Source organism: Diabrotica virgifera, chromosome 4, assembly GCF_917563875.1.
Source record: "Diabrotica virgifera virgifera chromosome 4, PGI_DIABVI_V3a".
Lineage (NCBI taxonomy): Eukaryota > Metazoa > Arthropoda > Insecta > Coleoptera > Chrysomelidae > Diabrotica > Diabrotica virgifera.
Window position 1 is genome coordinate 14,043,276 of NC_065446.1, and position 20,205 is coordinate 14,063,480.

General features: G+C 33.1%; 1 protein-coding gene across 1 annotated transcript in view; it reads right to left on the reverse strand.

The window, feature by feature from the left end:
- LOC114339742 (nose resistant to fluoxetine protein 6-like) overlaps nt 1–20,205 on the reverse strand; it is a 148,876-nt gene that overhangs the window by 62,265 nt on the left and 66,406 nt on the right. The window contains exon 6 of the mRNA XM_050649023.1: nt 2,835–3,001. Coding sequence (XP_050504980.1) covers nt 2,835–3,001 — 167 coding nt within the window. The remainder of the gene's footprint in view (nt 1–2,834; nt 3,002–20,205) is intronic.

Genomic DNA, 20,205 nt, shown 5'->3' on the forward strand with positions numbered 1-20,205 from the left:
AAACGCTTAAACCCAAAAATGCTGAAACTATATTTTCGGCAGCAAAAAAGGTGATATTTTGAATTTAACAAAAAATTCTTAAACAATTACTGCCCAAAAATTTTGCCCGGCACCCTTCTGATTTGTCTTCTTGTTAAGAATCCGCAAAGAATTCGAATCAAAACAACCAGACACAGGCAGCATTATTCCGGACCCCGGAAGTGTTATAGGTTTTCGAAACGGACCCTCAGAGAATATAATTGGTGACCCCTGTATTAGATAACCAAAAAAGCAATTGAGTCGTTATCGTGTAAAAATAACATATTATGTCCAAAAACATGTCTAATCGATCTTTCACTGCAGAAACCGCACATGTCCAGGACTTGTGTGTTTTTTGCTGCTTACCAAATAAATATCTCGTACAAGAAATAGATAACAGAAGGTCAACTCTATGTCAAACAGACCCCTGTAGAATGAGTGACGTACTACAATTACCTCATAGCATAATAAATGACGGAAAAGTTAAATCCGATAAGACCAAGGATAAGTAACATAACGTAAACCGTGAAGTTTTAATTTAGGACTTCTAATCATAAGGACTTACAAATATTATTTCAATGCACGTCAAAACGTCTAAACAAAACAAACAATAAATAGTATATTGTACAACAAGTGAGAAAAACGACATATTTCTCACGAGGAAAATTATGTCTTTTCTCATGTGTTGTACACGGTATTTTTCTATGGATGCGGTTTTGTCAAGAGTTCAAACTTCAAAATTAAATAATTTAGGTGCTTTTACGTATATTATATGCATACATTGAAAAACAACTTACATATATTATATGCATACATTGAAAAACAACTAAAGATGGTAAAGCTGTAGGGCCTGACCAGTTTTATGTAGAATTCCTAAAACTTATGGATGAACAAGAAATAAAATGGATAACAACTGTATTCAACAAAATATACGTAACTGGAAAAATACCCCAAAGCTGGTTAAAGTCGACCTTCGTAACTTTACCCAAAAAAGTAAATGCCAAAACATGTGAAGACTACAGAACAATTAGCCTAATGAGCCACTTACTCAAAACGTTTTTGAAAGTGATACACGGCAGAATATATAAAAAATGCGAACAACAGGTATCATGGACGCAGTTTGGATTCCGCGATGCCTTAGGCACCCGAGAGGCTCTATTCGCTGTCCAAGTGCTTATGCAAAAATGCAAGGATGTTGACTATGACGTGTATATTTGTTTTATCGACTACAAAAAGGCGTTTGATAAAGTAAAACATGATAAACTCATAAACATCTTGAAAGAAGCGGGAGTAGATGATAGAGACTTGAGAATCATATATAATTTGTACTACAACCAAACTGCCAATATTAAAGTAGATGACCAATTGACAAAGGCAGTCTCCATAGATAGAGGAGTGAGGCAAGGATGCATCCTGTCCCCGGTGCTGTTTAATATATTATACTTTGAATGTATCTTCGAGCAAGCGCTGGGAGAACTACAGGAAGGCGTATTAGTCAATGGAGTGTGTCTGAACAACATTAGATATGTCGACGACTCTGTACTTTTTGCAGACAGTCTAGATGGTTTGCAAAGAATAATGTCGCGCATATCAGATATAAGTAGAGAATACGGACTTGATCTCAATACGAAAAAAACAAAGTACATGGTATTCAGTAAACGCGAAATATTAAATACACAGCTTTTGGTTAACCAACAACTAATTGACAGGGTCGACAGCTACAAATACCTTGGTACCAACATAAACAGCCAGTGGGACCACTCTAACGCATAGGAAAAGCGAGAACAGCGTTCATAATGATGAAGTCTCTTTTCAGAAGCCACGATTTACCTCTTGCTACCAAAATCTCTATCATCAGATGCTATGTATTTTCTACGTTATTATACGGAGTAGAGGCCTGGACACTTTCCGATGCTTCTTTGAGAAATATCGAGGCATTCTAGATGTGGTGTTACAGGCGCATTTTGAGAGTTTCGTGGGTGAATCGTGTGACTAATGTTGAGGTTCTACGTAGAATAGGCAAGTAATGCGAGATTACTAACACAATCAAAAATCGCAAACCAGAATATCTTGGCCATGTTATGAGGTATGAACAGAGATATGGCTTGTTGCAACTCATTCTTCAAGGCAAGGTATTTGGAAAGAGAGGACCAGGGAGAAGAAGAATATCTTGGCTTCAAAACCTGAGAAAGTGGCTTAATATATCGACAACCGGACCATTCAGAATAGCAGCAAGCAAAGTTAGGATAGCCATGCTGATCGCCAAAATCCGAAAACTTAGGCTTAAGGATTAAGCCTAAGAGGATAGGCACCTTAAGAAGGAGAATACATTGAAATAAAATACATATACATGTAGGTATTTAATATCCTTAAAATTTATATACTTACGTTTTTTATTTAAAATTCCGATTAACAGTTTTGAAAGGTTATTCCTGATAAATCTTGCTCCAACACATTTTATTTGACAACATTAATTGTGTTTGTATTGTACATGTTACGGCGATCATATAATGAAAAACCGTAGAAGAACCCGTGAGAAAAAAATATTTCTCACTGCAATGGCTGACTTTTCTCACTGCATGAGAATTTGTTCGTTTTGAATGTATGTAAGTAGTGAGAGAAGTTGGACATTGTATAGCATCCATAGAAAAAGTAATTTTATTCACAATAAATAATTGTGGTGTAACCCATTCTCGAACATGACTGCATATGCAGACATTTATTTCCCTTTGTAAGTATCTGCATTTGCAGTCGTCTTCGCGAATAGGTTAATCGAACTTAAAAATATTTGGCAACAAAATTCTAGTCCGACTTACCTAATATATCTGTGAAGATAGTGTTTTATAATATTATAAAGGGTTAAGTCTCCATCTTTAGTTTTAGAAAAATACACATACGTAACTAAGGTGCCCCCGATCAAAAAAAGAGCATCACATGCTAAATGTCCAGTCGAGAATAAAATACCTAATAAACTTCCAGTAATCTAAAAGCAATTTTTTCATAAATATATTACCCATTAACTTGTATCAACTGGCTTTTTTATATTAATTGTATATACATACATAGGCCTGGATTTCGCGTAACAAAAAAAAAAGTTGATTAACAGCAAGCTGAAAGCTTGTTAATAGCTTAACGGTGTCTAGTCGGACAAACTTTGATGTACATGAACACTGGAATAGGGGAAGTTTTAATTGCGGAACGTGATTCAAATTATGGTACGTGTCATCCTGACAAGCTTATGATTGTGAAAACTAGCAGGTTGTATTTAAGTTTATTCAATAGAAAACTTTATATACATAATTCAAAAAAATGTTTGTCCAACAATTGGCGAGTGTATGAGGAAAGGGATATGCCAAAAAAGTATAATTTTGGGAAAACGGGTTTTTGTGATTTTTGTGACGTAAATGCAATATTATTTTATTTTTCAATAAAATGTGTATTAGCTTCTGTGTATGACTTAATTCTGACGCAAGAACACATTTTATGTAGTACGTATATAGAATATTTTTTGAAAAAAATAGAACATATTATGCCTCTTATCACAAATATTTTTTATTAAAGCCTAGGTACAAATTAAACATATATAATTATTAGGCTATTGATTATATTCAAAATAAGATAGCTAAAAGGAACTACAACGTTAACGGGGTTTTATTATTTCCTATGGTCAATGGACATCTATATATGAAAAAACCGCGGAGTGCTACCATTTAAAGGGGTGCGTTTTTAAGAAATGGGTGAATTAGTCCCTGGGCACAGGTTAATTTAGGGTGAGTTCTATGCACTTTTGGTTCAAACATATCTACATAAAAATTATTCCTGGTTAAATTTCCTATCTAAATACCACTTTTTAAAGTCAATGATACTTTTTTTACAAAAATATATTCAAAAGAAAAAGCACAAAGAAACCCAAAAGAAAGAAATTTTGTTTTCTGTCCCATAATTTTAGTCCACGAGGATATAGGTATAGATATTGCTTTACAGAAAAAAATACTGTATATTTCTTCTTTAAAATGTTGTTTAGTAGAGGTAATTAGGATTTATAGTTTTCGAAATATGATTTTTCAAAGTTCGCCACTCACAGCAATTTTGGGCAATTTTCCTTGTTATTTCGCAAATATTGTTCTGTAACTTTTTTCTACGTAGCTTTAGGTATAAGCAATGGTACACGTAATAGGAATAGAAATCAATTACCGTTAAAATGGTCTGCTGTATAACGTTGTACGACTTTTTTAAAGAGATTATGGTTTTTTAAAATTTTATACTTTTAACGATTTTTTATAATATAATATAAAAATAAAATAATATTATTATATAATATATTATATACTATATATTATAATATTATATCATATATTACATATTATATAATACCTAATATAAAAAAAAATTTATTTTTTAAATTTTTTACGATTATTTTTGAAATTTCTCATTATAACTTTTTTTTTCTTGTACATGAATACATATATATTGTTCAATAAAGGGGGCTTACTTTCTGTCCTTTAAAATGGTGTATCATCTATATTTAAATATGTCATGGAAACAGAGTGATTATTTGATATTTTTTACCCGTAATATTTAAAATTATTTCTTTTACAAAAATTACATAAACATTAGTCTTAGAAAACATAACTTTAGTTAAAATTATTTAAACGTTGTCATTTAAAAAATTTTTAAAATCAAAGTCCATCACTTCGTTAGCATTAGCTTCAATATCTTCCTCTGACACCTCAGTTATCTTAGAGTTCCCACAATTAATACCATTGCACATTAGGGTGGAGTGAAAATAAAACAAAATTTTTTTTTTTCTCAAATTTTTTCGCCTGTATGCGGAAAAGTGGTCTCACGTGTAGTGTAAGTAGCTTGCAAAAAATGAATTTGATGGGATAATTTTTTCCGGTGCCCCAAGCCACCTAAAAATTAAGATAACGTGAAAATAAAACAAAAATTTTTTTTTCTCAAATTTTTTCGCCTGTATGTGGAAAAGTGGTCTCACGTGTAGTGTAAGTAGCTTGCAAAAAATGAATTTGATGCGATAATTTTTTCCGGTGCCCCGAGCCACCTAAAAATTAAAATAAAGTGATTTTTTTTGCAGCTCTTCGCTTGTTTTCCGTGAAAACAACCCAGAACTCACCACGAGGAGGTGGCTGCAATTCGAGTTCCACCCACCCACCCACCTTTAAAACGTTTATGATTTAATGCTTGAGATTAGCTAAAAACTCAACTTTTGTGTTAAATTTAGGTAATGCTTGTCGGGAAACTATTTGGGACCTTATGAAGCCATCTCTTGCTTCAGGCCCACATACTTTTAAGGATGCCTCTGTTACCAACTTAACGCAGCGTTCTATAGCTTGGGAGTGACAGGGAAAACGTAGTATCTCCATTTCTTCAGGAACATCTTTAATCATCTGTTTTAGATCTTCTGTTGAAATTTTTTTTGTCATTGGAGGTTCGCTTATCACTAATTGTTGCCAGTCAATCATTTCAATGTAGTCATTTGCGTTAAAGTTAATTTCTGGGACTTTAAATTTTCTTATTTCATGGGAGTTTCTGGATTTTAAGATTCGCCGCAAACCTAACTCTCTGATATGCTGCCGTTCATCACAAAGCATTGCTATCAACACATTTTCAGGATGTGCAAAATAACCATTAATTTGTATTATCCTGTCCACTATTTTTTGCAGTTCAGGTGACAAATACCTCGTCCTTTTTACTAAATTAAATAAATGTACTGGTCCATCAAAACAAAATGGTCTTGCTTTAATCTCGAACCACAGTGGGGCATATACGTTTTGTATATAGCATACCAAAGATTTTAGGTTTTCCGAAGGAGGATCTGTTGCTACGTAAAGACGAAGAATTCTGCTTGCAGTTGTTAGCCATCTAGCATGTGAAATTTTTCCCGGTTGTCTTCTTGCTAAGTCACTCGAGATTTTACCGTTAGATACTGAATTACTAATTTCAAATAAATATTTCTGATCCGTGCTAAGCTTCTCGATTTCCTTTGCATCATATTTGGGTAAAACTGATCGAATTTGCTCAAATTTAACTACAGGAAGATGCTCGCAGTTTTGTAGTCCTTTTCCAATTTGTCCTGAAAACTCACGTGGTCCGGTAGTTTCTCCATCCAAGTGCTTTATTAGATGGCGCAGAGGTAGTTCATTGGTATGTAATATGCAAATAAACCATTGCATTGATCGACCAATTGCAAGTTCTACTTTACGGATAACACCATTGTGAATACCTGTATTGACAGCAGTTCCGTCGCATCCAACAGCTACCAAATTATCAAGGTCTACATTTTTATTTAGAAAGTCCAACATTGTCTTGCTGATTTCTTCTGCACTACCCGACGATACACTAATATGTCCTATATATTTTGACTTGGGCTCAGAGACTAAGACAATATGTTCTTCAGATATGGTAGTTTTGTAGTATTTATTATCCTTCATTTCATTTTGTAGAGTTCTATCTTTTCTACCATCAAAATAGATTCCATGAAGAAATTTAAAAATTTTTGTATCATCAATTTTAATCTGGTTGCGCCTTTTTTTTCTCTCCCGCCTAATTTTACTCCGATCTATGATTTTGTCATGACTTTCTACCGAGATGAAACTTAGATCTTGCAACACCGAGTTTGTTATTATGGATGCTACTCTATCAGATACTCCTGTACGATCGCATGCTTGAGCTAAGTTTGGCAAACTAATTCGCATTTGTTTTGTTTTTTTTGTATTCGGTAAATCGTCTTTTGTTCCGGTTTTTGTATTTTTCTCGTAGACACTTGTGGCACTTTCATCTGAAGACTCACTTATAATTTGTTCTACTGGAAGATGTGTTTCGGATCTTGATGAAGAAGATGTAGCTATTGGAGATTGTGTTTCCACAATTTTCCGGTAAATAGAGCGTTCTAGTTTTTTGGTAATTACTTTATCCACCGAACCAATTACCATTTTTCTATCATGCCTCTGATCTTTAATGAAGTCATGCTCTCGAGCCGGTATTTTATTTTTGCATTTGCATAATAAATAGTCAGAACATTTGCATGATGCAATATCAAACAATTTCTTTTCCAATAAATCTCTAAAATCTTTAACCTTTCTTTGCATATTGGCTGAGTTTCTACTTTTCATAGGTTTTTTAATATTTCTGTATTTTTGATGTAATTCCTTTAATTTAGATTTAATTTGTTGATCGGATATTATCGGAATGGATGCTTTAACCCACAGCAATTTTAATTCAACAAGAAGAATTTCATTAATGTCACTAACAGTTGGTTCAGCATTATTTGCTGCAGCTTCTTTCATAAACTGGCGAATACACAAAAAGTTTCTGATAACATCAGCACAGGTCGGTAACATATTGTCTTTAAACTTCCTTGGTGCTCCAAAAACACAACAAGCGACGTCTGTTCGTGTTTTAGGCATGTTTTCTTTTTTTACGGATCTCACGGACACAGTTTAACAACACAGAATAAAACAACGGTTCACTGTATTGCATCTAAATTGATACTAATACAAGAAACGCAGTTTGCTCTCGAATCGAACTACTACCAAAATTAACCAAGTAAGTATTAACGAAGGCGGGCGCATCGGCGCATTACTTTAGTGGGAGGCCAATAGCCTCAAATTTCGAAGTAGTGGGGGCACCGCTAAACGAAGTCCGATCGATTTGAAATTTTGCAGGGTATTACAACAAATATGCAGACCACTTTTCCGCATACAGGCATTTTAAATTTTAAAAGTTGATTTTTTCGCTCCACCCTATTGCACATGCACCCTTTGCAGAATATTGAACAACTAATTCCTATCTTCCTACAACCGCAGTTTTTTGTACATCCTTTGGTACATTTACATGCTATTTTTTCAAGCAAAGCTTGTGGTGCAGGAGCTTTGACAGTAAATATTGGAATTAATCCATATTTTTAAATTTGCCCTGCAGAATCAATTGGATCCAAAGTATTACCTATAAAAAATAAGATTCAATCATAACACAGAATCACATAAAAAAGTTATAATGAGGAATTTAAAAAATAATCCTCAAATCAAAAATAATTGCAAGTACTTATTACATTTTGAAAAACATATCTTATTCAAAAATAATCCTAGAATTTTTATAATACACCATTTTAAAGTAAACAAAATAAGCTTTCTTTTTATTATATAATATACACCTTAACGTAGAAAAAAAAAGTTATAATGGGAAATTTACAAAATAATCGTAAAAAATATAAAAACTCGTTAAAAGTATAAAGTCTTGAAAAAGATAACCTCTTTAAAAGAAGTCGTACAACTTTATACAGTAGAACATTTTAAAGGTAATTGATTTCTATTCCTCTTACATGTACCATTGCATATGCCTAAAGTTACGTAGAAGAAAGTTACAGAACAATATTTGCGAAATAACAAGGAAAATTACCCAAAATTGCTGTGAGTGGCGAACTTTGAAAAATCATATTTCGAAAACTGTAAATCCTAATGACCTCTAAGAAACATCATTTTAAAGACAAAATATGTAAGTTTTTTTTCTGTGAAGCAATGTCTATACCTGTATCCCCGTGGACAAAAGTTATGGGGCAAAAAACAAAATTTCTTTCTTTTGGGTTTCTTTGCGCTTTTTCTTTTGAATATATTTTTGTAAAAAAAAGTATCTTTGACTTTAAAAAGTTATATTTAGATCGGAAATTTAACCAGGAAAAATTTTTATATAGACGTGTTTGTACCAAAAGTGCATATAACTCACCCTAATGTAACCTATGCCCAGGGACTAATTCACCCATTTCTCAAAAACGCACTTCTTTAAATGGTAGCACTCCGCGGTTTTTTCATATATAGAGATTCATTGACCATATAAAATAATAAAACCCCGTTAACGTTGTAGTTCCTTTCTATAGTACATAATCAATAGCCTATATTAATAGTAATTGATTATTGTTAATTACCCTCTGCTAGTTAGATGCATCTAGCAAAATATCCCTTACACAATCTGACTTATATTTATTAACCCAAACGCAAATCAGAAAAAAATTGGAACGACTTATATCCCTTTCTCCATACACCCGCCAATTATGTTGGGCATTTTAATAATTCCGACACGTAGAAAATGTCAAATTACAGGAATTATGTTGGTGGTAAATAGAAGTCTGATTTTTTCATGAGAGATTAATGAAAGGGCAACAAATCAATTGGAAGTTCTGTCCGATTCTCCTGTTTTAGTGTTCCCGTACATCAAAGTATGCCCGATTAACACCGTTAAGCTATTAACAAACTTTCAGTTTGCTATTAGTAAACTTTTTTTTGGTGTGCGGAATCCAGGCCTAACCACCCAAATTGAGCCTTGGATTCCTATAATCAAATCGTTACAGGTTTTATGCCCGGTTGCACAAACAGATCTTAAGCTTAAGTCGAGAATATCATAAGAATTAATACAATATAAATATAATATATTACAATAAGAATACCATAACATAATAATAGATATAATTGATGATAGGGTAAGAATCTTAAAATTATGGTGCAACGTAAGTGATACTCAAAGAGGCCTTATTTATAAGTAGAGCTTAGCTAAGCTGGAGCTTAACATCTGTTGGTGCAACCAGGCATTAAACAGGCTTATGATTCAATTAATCGTATATAATAATGCAATGATTCAGCTTAGTGTATCTAAAAAACTAGCTGCAGTAACGCGAATATAATATGTACACACACCCAAATTTATATGGAATCACCATGTATTTTAAAGCAATATTTATTTATTTTGAAAAAACTTGTTATTGTTGCGAAGAATAAAGGTTTTTATTGAAAATAAACAAATCGATTAGACAATCAGACTGTACCGGGTGTCCCAATAAGAATGGCTCTCGGCCTTATCTCAGGAACCGTTTATAGTAGAGCTTTGAAATAAAAAATTTTATGACAAAAGTTGCCTCAGGAAAAGCCTGGAAATTATTTTCATAATTGTGGGTCCACCGCTAGAGGGCGTAATTGAATATCAAAAATAAAAAAATCTAAATTTTACAAAATTTTCCTAATGAAGGGGCACTGGAAATCCGATTATTGTATTCTTCATCAAATTCTGCGCATATTTGATTTAACAAGTTTAACTCTACCTTTGCAAATAAGAGGTGGGGGTGAGTGGGAACCTTGTTATGAAAAAATGGCTGTAAGTCCGGTTCTGCTAAATCAAATTTTGAAAACTGGGTCTTGTTGAAGACAGATCTTTTTCTTCAATGTAAGCGTGATAACTTTGAACCATCCTATTAAGTAATAAGAAAGCTGGGAGGCGTTATTTAATTTTTTTCAGAAATCTAGTTTTCTTTGGAAAATATTAAATACAAGTATGCATTTTTAGTCATACTTTATAAAATTAGATTAAATTAGCAATAGAATAGCGAAAACCGCATGTCGATACCTTTTTTATATCTCAAGATATCTCGAGAAACGTGTAAATTTTATACATAACTGTTACTATCACCGGTAAACTAAGTTAATGAAAAGTAGTGTGCTGTGGAAAAAAACAAAATAAGATTTTCCAGATGTCAACGTATAAAAATATAATTAATTAAAACAACAGTATAAAGAGAAACAATACTATTAAAATTAAATATAACACAGAACAAAAAGAACTACTTAGTGACGACCTAAATATTCAAATTGTTACCCATCATACACTACTCTAGAATACATTATCCAGAGAATACTAAACGCCATTCAAAGCATATCGAGAGCAGAAATTGAGACTGCTGTCTCAATGATGGGCAAAAATTTTAACGTTTATGTCATCACTAAAAAGTTGTTTTTATTTCTTTGTAATAGGGCTTTTCAACGCTTCTCATTTGTTTCGAGTCTCTGTCAAATGCCGTAAAATCCGTGTATAATATTAATATACGAGATATGAACGAGGCTCGAAACAAATGAGAAGCGTTGAAAAGACCTAATATACTGTTATATTTCTATTTGATATGAAAATTAAAATTTGATAATTATAGACAAAATTCAATTTAATATAAAATATTTTCAATTTTCTCAACCACGGGCATATAAATTTAGAACAACCTGTATACAACAAATTGTTATATTTAATTTTAAGAAGTGATTAAATAAGACTAAGTGGAAATAGAGAGTAGGTCATTAAAATTTGTATATAGTAGAAAGTAATTTTAGAATGGGAATTAACTATTTTCTTTGAAATCCATTAAGCATATTTAGAAAGTTTAAAAATTGGTTTTGAGGAATACTGCGAATGAGAGTTGGTGGTGGAATTTTGATTTGTGAATCTGGAAGGGATATTTAGAAAGTAGGGGAATGAATGACAAAAAGAGAGATCAGAATGTTTTGAGCTGTCGAGAAGTGAAGTCGAGTAGTAGACGGTAGTGTACGGAGAGTGAGAAAGCCGGTGTAGTTCCGTGAGTGTGGAGTATCTATCGTAGAACGAGAGGTAGGCCAGGTTGAGAGTAAAAGAACCTCCTTGAGCCAAGAGTTCCCGGTAGCTGATTGCAGTTTCGAAAAAGGTAGAAGACAGCATCACGACAGAAGCAGGAAACGAGAGCTATACGAGCTAGTTTCAGAGGAGAACATTACTGGAAGCCAGGACGAGGTTTTGATTGCAGCCAAGGATAGCAGGAAACGGGTCTTGTGTGAAGACATTCTCAGTGCACCAGAAAAAGGTCAGTCTCATTTGTTTGGACATGAATGTATGGGTTTTTCGTAGTAAATACCACATTTAAAATAGAAGAAACATAATCAATAATATCAGAAAAGCTTCATCAAACTTAAATAGAATTGTTGCTAATAAATCATAATAGTTAAATGTTAATAAAAACTTTCAATTGGAAATCAAAAGGAAATAAGATTCCCATGTGTAAATATTATGTTTAAGAATAATAAGATATAGCCAATATTAAGCAGTGATTGCCATTTAAATAAAATAAACAATATTTTGATTACAATTGTAACCCATATGTGTTATTATTTTACTCTTTTCTTTCCTATCCCGATTAGGAACCATTAAGAAATACTTAGAAGCCACGTATGTAAGTAATTAATTTTATAAATAGCCCTGAGATTAAAAACATATTGATATGTGATCTGGTAAATTAATTAGATTATTAGTAATGCATTGATTAAATTAAATGACATATAAAATTATCATCTCATATCAATAATCAAGATCACAACAACTGTCGTCCAACGTGGAGGGCATTGATAAGTATTTCTAGTGGCAAATTTGAAGGATAGAAAGAGTAAAGCCGGTATTTGAAAATTTATATGCCTGTGGTAAAAAGTGAGATACTTACATTTGATAACATAAAATTTTAGATCTCTTTAGGTACAAATTTTACATAACTGATTTAATATTTTATTTTTACGATATTTACATTTGATATATTTATTGACAATTGATAATATTTGGGTAAAAAAAAAGTCGTCTTGGTAACATACTAGTAAAATTTCATATTTGGCGGGGATAATACTTCTTGAAAACAAATGTCTGTGACAAGAAGCCAAAGCAAGGACAACAAAAAACAAAAAGAACATTCAGACCAAGAAGATATTTTAGACACGACAATCATGGCATCAGAACAGCAAGAATTATCAGGAATAGATAAACTATTACAACTGATGCAACTCCAGTCACAAAAGCTGGATGACAATCAAAGAGAAACAAAACAAGCAATGGATGAAGCAAAAAGGACAATGGATAAAAATCAGGAGGAAACACAACAAAAAATGGATGAAACACAACAAAAACTGGATGACAATCAAAGAGAAACAAAACAAGTATTAGATGAAACAAAAAGAATAATGCAAGAAAATCAGAAGGAAACAAAACAAGCAATAGAAGAGAACAACAAGAAAATGGAGGAACGCATAGGAAAGTATGAAAAGGAAGTAAAAGGATGTTTGACAACAATGAAAAACGAGATGAAAGAACAAGAAATGAAAATCCAAAATAAAATAAAGGAGATAACGAATTGCCAGAAAAAAGAAATGGAAAGTTTGGAAAACAAGTTGCAAAACGCTATTCAAGCAGACATAGAAGAAGTGGAAAGAAAGATTGCGGAAATCAATACTCAACAAAATGTCGGAGAAAGAAGAGAAATGGTTATACATAGCACAGATGACGTGAAGATAAGGTTTGGCGGGGACGTAAGAAGATTACACCCAGTGCCGTTCATAAATAGCCTGAAAAAGAAAATACAGCACATCGGAAATTTCGAAACAGCAAAAGAAACTATCAGAAACCATCTCAAATATGAAGCAAGCCTATGATTCGATAGTAAAGAAGAAGAATTCGGCAATTGGCAACAATTTGAACAAAAATTTTTGAATTATTTCTGGGGAAAAGACCAACAATTGGAAATTAACAAGGAATTGCAAAATGGGAAATACAATGATAGGATGGGTGTATCAGAAAGGACATATGCTTTGCAAATTTACAATAATGCAAAACATTTACAATATAATTACTCATCGGAACAATTAGTCGAACTGATTGCAAGACATTTCGAGGAAACGCTGGAAGACCATATCACATTGCAAAATTACAAAGACATAGATAGTTTATGCCAATTCCTACAAATAAGAGAATCACGTCTAAGAGAAAGAAAATCAAGAAGGTCGCGAGAAGATTACAGGCCCCGAGAAACACAAGATTACAGAGATAGAAATCAAAATAGGAGGGACTATACAAGACGAGATTTTAATCCCAGAAGGGAAAACGAAAATAGAGACAACGGAAGAGGAAATTATGAACAAAGAAATAGGCAATGGAATGAGGACAGAAATCGAGAATACCAGAATAGAAACACCACACGCTCAAATCAAGAAAACAGAAATAATGGTAGACAAAATGAACAGGGATATCGAGAAAACCGAAACAGATCCGACAGACCAAGAGAAAATAGAAGAGAAGTAAATAATACCCAGACAGATGAATATGACGGAGAGAGACATTATGACGAAAATATAAACAACGATGAGCAACCGGCGTCTTTTCACGACGGCGCTCACTAAAAACCAAAAATCAAACAGGAATCTTTTGTCACCCCAAGGAGTTTATTAAATTGGCAGGAAACAACGAAAAGAAAAATGGAATTAATTTAAAATTTGTGGATGGATTTATCAACGAGAAACCAATTAAAATTATGATAGACACTGGATCTGAAATAACATTGGTCAACAGAAAACTAATAGAAGAAGTTAACTTAACAAATTTAATTTATAAAATACCTAGGGTAAATTTAGTGGGCGCAAACAAACGGACATTGGCAACGATAAATGAAGGCATACGAGTAATGGTACGACTGGGCAAGAATATGTATGCACTACAATGTGTAATAATGCCAAACATGTCACATGACATGATAGTAGGAGTGGACGAATTGGCAGAAAAACATGTAGTGATAGATTTTAAAAATAATAAGATGAAACTAACAGAAGAAAAAGAAAAAGAACAGGACAAGGAACATGAGAAACAAAATACGGACGAATCAGGTAAAGAACAAACAGTGGAAATGAATTTGGCAGCGAAGCAAGGACAAAGAAGAAAAAGGAGAAAAGGTCAGAAAAAGATAAAAGAAAATGAAACCTGTGGCTCCTCAAAAGAAGAGTTGAGCCCAGAAGAAGAAAATTTGAGAGTATCAGAAACAAAGGAAACCTGGGATTCCTCAAAAGAAGAGACGGGCTCAGGAGAAGAAGAAATAAAGCAAAAAAATGAAAGTGAAAAGAATATGATTGAAACAGTGGTATTTGAAGAGGAGGTATATGCAAACGAGGATGCAGAATGCACGGTAAACATGTGTGAAGAATCTGAGAAAAAAGACAGAAAATTGATATGTGGAGAAGGGAAAGAAAAAGAATTGCGGTTGATGTTAAGAAACTACGAAAATTTGATCAATGAGGAAAACAGAGTGGCTAAAAAGTACGAACATTCATTTGAGGTGAAAAACTTGGGAAATTTTCGATCAAAGACTTACCCGATTCCATACAAGTATCGACAAGAGGTGAAAGAAGAAATAAATAAAATGTTGGAAGATCAAATCATCGAAAGATGTGATTCACCGTATGTTAACCCGATTGTGATAGTAAAGAAAAGCAGTGGAGAATTGAGATTATGTTTAGATGCCAGGAATATCAACCAGCACACTGTATCACAATATGAATCACCTCTAAACATCGAGGCCATTTTTGGAAGAATCACCGGGTCACACATATTTTCGAAAATTGACTTAAAACACAGTTTTTGGTTGATACCGTTAGCTGAAAAGTGTAGAAACTACACCGCTTTTTCTATTGATGGTATTGTCTACCGGTTTAAGGTAGTGCCGTTTGGATTGCAGAGTGCTTGTGCTGCACTCGTCCGAGCTCTACATACCATTTTGAATCGCCACGAAGATTTCATAGTTCATTATATCGATGATTTATTAATTTTTTCACAAGATACTCAGAGTCATCTGAAACACATAGAAATAATTCTGCAAGAATTGGACACAGCGGGATTGAAATTAAACATTGAAAAATGTCAATTTTTTCAAAAAGAAGTCATTTATTTGGGTTTTCAATTGGACACCAAAACAGTAAGATTATCCGAAGACAGAGTCAAGCTCATAGATGAATACCCAAGACCAACGAATTTGAAAACATTGAGAGGTTTTCTTGGCACGATTAATTTTTTTTTGAAAAACTGATTCCCGATTTGAGCCAAAAGGAAATCCCTCTGATAAAGTTGCTTAAAAAAGGAATAAAATGGAATTGGAAAGAAGAACAGGAGGAAGCTTTCGAAACATTAAAACGAGAATTCGCAAAAGGAACGAAAATATACCACCCCATTTACAATTTACCTTTTATACTCCGAACTGATGCGTCCATACAAAAATTTGCAGGAGTTCTGTCTCAAATACAAAACGACCAAGAAGTGCCGATATGTTTTATATCGCGAGTGACTAAAACACATGAGAGAAAATATAGTGTTACAGAATTGGAGTTTGCCAGTGTACTATATTGCGTAAACAAATTGAGGTTTTACTTATTGGGAGCAAAATTCACAATCGAAACAGACCATGCAGCTTTAGTACATATCATGAAGAATAGATTAGTAAATAATAGAATACATAGAGGCATTCTATTATTACAGGAGTATGATTTTGAGTTCCGATATATAAAAGGAAAAGACAACATAATAGCCGACGCTCTAACACGGGATGAGGACACGGGAAAAAAGGAAGCAATTACTCTACAGGTGGGACTAAATAGATTAATACAAGAAGAAGGGATATATTCGTTAAATGAGATAAGGACAAACCAAGAAGACCTAGAGGAAAGAGAGAAAAGAAGAGCGGAAGTAGAAAATGACATATATTTTAAGAGAATAGACGGAGTGGAATTATATTTAGTGACACAGACATTGGCCGAAAAGATAATAAAGAAATTACATGAGGACAATGGGCATATCGGTAGCAGGAAAGTTTGGCTCGTTTTTAGGGAAAATTACATCAGCCGACAGGATTACCGCATAGCAAAGGAAATTACCCAGAAGTGCGATGTATGTCAAAAATATAAGAGTCGGAATTTCAAAAACGAAAATGTTGCCAAAAATATTGAAGCCCGAAACACACTAGACATTGTAGCAATAGATATGTTAAGCGATCTAATTATGACCACTAAAAGGAACAAACATATTCTGGTAATGGTGGATGTGTTTTCAAAATACGTAAAATTATATAGTTGCCGCACCACAAAGGGGGAAGAAATATTAAGAAAAATCGACAATTTTATAGCCATAGTAGGAACACCAAAAAAGATTCTACTGGACAATGCAACGTATTTCCGAAATGATCGTTTCAAGGGACAACTTCGAGAACGAGGAATAGAGACAAATTTTGTCAGCATCAGGCATCCACAGAGTAATCCTTCGGAACGATTCATACAGGAAGTGACGAAATTTCTTCGCATTGCAACAGATGGTCAACATCGCCACTGGGACAGGAAAATGGCGGAAATAGAAAGGTATCTAAATACAATTCCGAGCACAGTAACAAAAGAGACCCCAGAATACATCATGAAGGGTGTACTGCCGATAAGGCCATGGGAAGACCAAGAGCCAAAAGAATATCAACAGGTGATTGAAACCGTACAGAGAAGATTACGGCGAAGCAACGAAAAATATATCCAAAGACAGGAACAAAATAGAAAAAGAAGACCAGTGACTTTCCAAAAGGGTGAAAAAGTACTCGTGAGGGCATTACGAGTATCAAATCTTCCTGGGGGCATTTGCGCAAAGTTGATGCCTGTTTTCGAAGGCCCGTATATCGTGAATAATGAAAATGGGATAAATAGTTATGAGTTGAGGCATAGGAACTCGGAAAAGATCCGAGGAATTTATAATATTCACGATGTATACAAATATCACGAATAGAAAGACAGAATTACATGAAGTAGATAGTAAGTTAGGATATAAGACGTAGATTAAAGTAAGGAAATATACAGGGAGTTGGTTTTGCCTCGAGAAAATTTATTTAAAAATGCAGATAAATTTTATCGAATACAAGGCGGGGATTTGTTATATTTCTATTTGATATGAAAATTAAAATTTGATAATTATAGACAAAATTCAATTTAATATAAAATATTTTCAATTTTCTCAACCACGGGCATATAAATTTAGAACAACCTGTATACAACAAATTGTTATATTTAATTTTAAGAAGTGATTAAATAAGACTAAGTGGAAATAGAGAGTAGGTCATTAAAATTTGTATATAGTAGAAAGTAATTTTAGAATGGGAATTAACTATTTTCTTTGAAATCCATTAAGCATATTTAGAAAGTTTAAAAATTGGTTTTGAGGAATACTGCGAATGAGAGTTGGTGGTGGAATTTTGATTTGTGAATCTGGAAGGGATATTTAGAAAGTAGGGGAATGAATGACAAAAAGAGAGATCAGAATGTTTTGAGCTGTCGAGAAGTGAAGTCGAGTAGTAGACGGTAGTGTACGGAGAGTGAGAAAGCCGGTGTAGTTCCGTGAGTGTGGAGTATCTATCGTAGAACGAGAGGTAGGCCAGGTTGAGAGTAAAAGAACCTCCTTGAGCCAAGAGTTCCCGGTAGCTGATTGCAGTTTCGAAAAAGGTAGAAGACAGCATCACGACAGAAGCAGGAAACGAGAGCTATACGAGCTAGTTTCAGAGGAGAACATTACTGGAAGCCAGGACGAGGTTTTGATTGCAGCCAAGGATAGCAGGAAACGGGTCTTGTGTGAAGACATTCTCAGTGCACCAGAAAAAGGTCAGTCTCATTTGTTTGGACATGAATGTATGGGTTTTTCGTAGTAAATACCACATTTAAAATAGAAGAAACATAATCAATAATATCAGAAAAGCTTCATCAAACTTAAATAGAATTGTTGCTAATAAATCATAATAGTTAAATGTTAATAAAAACTTTCAATTGGAAATCAAAAGGAAATAAGATTCCCATGTGTAAATATTATGTTTAAGAATAATAAGATATAGCCAATATTAAGCAGTGATTGCCATTTAACCCTGCTGTCCTGTTCGGGTCTATTTGACCCAAAAAATAATTTATTTCTTATTTTTCAAATTATTACGCGGCGTAACGATTTGGTGTTTCGTGACTTTATTACCTAATATGAGGTCTTTCAATTGCATATGAGATAAACATTCAACTTCCTGATTTTTTTGATAAAAATGAAATTGTTACCTAGGGTACGTTCGGGTCAATGTGACCCGCGTATTTAAACCGTTAAAAATTACCTGTGTATGTGTGTTTAGTTGGCAGTATTCTAAATTAGCAGTACCTGTGTGTTTGTCAGCCGGATACGTCTGTAAATAAAAACAGGTTTCTGCAAGCTAAAACTTGTAAAATAAACTGTAGTATAGCTGGACGATGTTGCAAACCAAATTATAAATATGACCAACTGGAAAGACATTAATAAAGTTAGTTTCCAAACATACATTGGTCTTTTATTTTTAGCTCGAGTTTATAAGTCCCATGGTGAATCAACTAAAAGTTTATGGAATGAAGAAACGGGTCGTACCATATTTCGATCAACAATGTCGCTTGATATATTTACAAAAAGTTTGCAAGTATGTAATACGTTTTGATAACAAAACTACTAGACAGGATAGAAGACGTTTTGATAAACTTGCGGCAATACGTGAAATTTATGAAACATGGGTAGAAAATGTAAAAAGAAATTTTAACCCTGATGAAAATGTTACCGGCGATAAGCAACTAGTTGACTTTAGAGGTCGCTCTCCCTTCAAATGGTACATTCCAGCAAGCCAGCGAAATATGGCACAAAACTTTGGGGTTTATGTAATTATGAACAGTAAAACTTCTTATGCTCTAAAATTGCAGATCTATACAGAAATGCGTGTGATGTGTAGAGACTGGAAAATATGCACTAAAAAATGTCTAAAATATGCATGCAATATGCATTTTAAAACAAGCTGAATATGCACAATTAACATGCAAATATGCATTTATATATGCACTTATTTTTATATGAATAATTTTATGGTTTACGTTAAATACATAAATAAATAAAAAATAATAAAAATAAATAAATAGGTTTGAATTTAAACCAAATTGTATTATTATTTCTTAATATATTTTTTTAACTTCAGGTTTTGTGACAAATAAAACGGCAAAATATTTTATTTTGACCACAAGATAAATAAGAGTACAATAAAATAAATGTACATATTTTTATTGTTACAATATTGATTCATATTTTCTAAACTAATATTATAAAAAGAGTACAATAAAACAAATTTACATATTTTTATTGTTACAATAAATAATCATATATTGATTCATATTTTCTAAACTAATATTATGTCTTCTATCTGTTAATATTTGTTTATAGGCAGAAAAAGATCTCTCAACGTCACAAGATGTAATTGGGGCATATTTAAACTTTGCTATTAGAGACGGATCCATATTAATATTTTCATCGAAGTTTCCAAAATTGATTATATTATTTATTGAACGCAATAAAGTGAAACCCTCATTTTTGTTTAAAACGTCATCAAGTTTATCTTTAATTTTTACTCCAATTTCCCCATTCAGATTTGTTATTTTCTGTTTAACCGAATCAACAATAGACATACTATTGTGAAGACATAAATTTTGAGCCTCTAATTTTGTAATTGAACTTTCAATGATA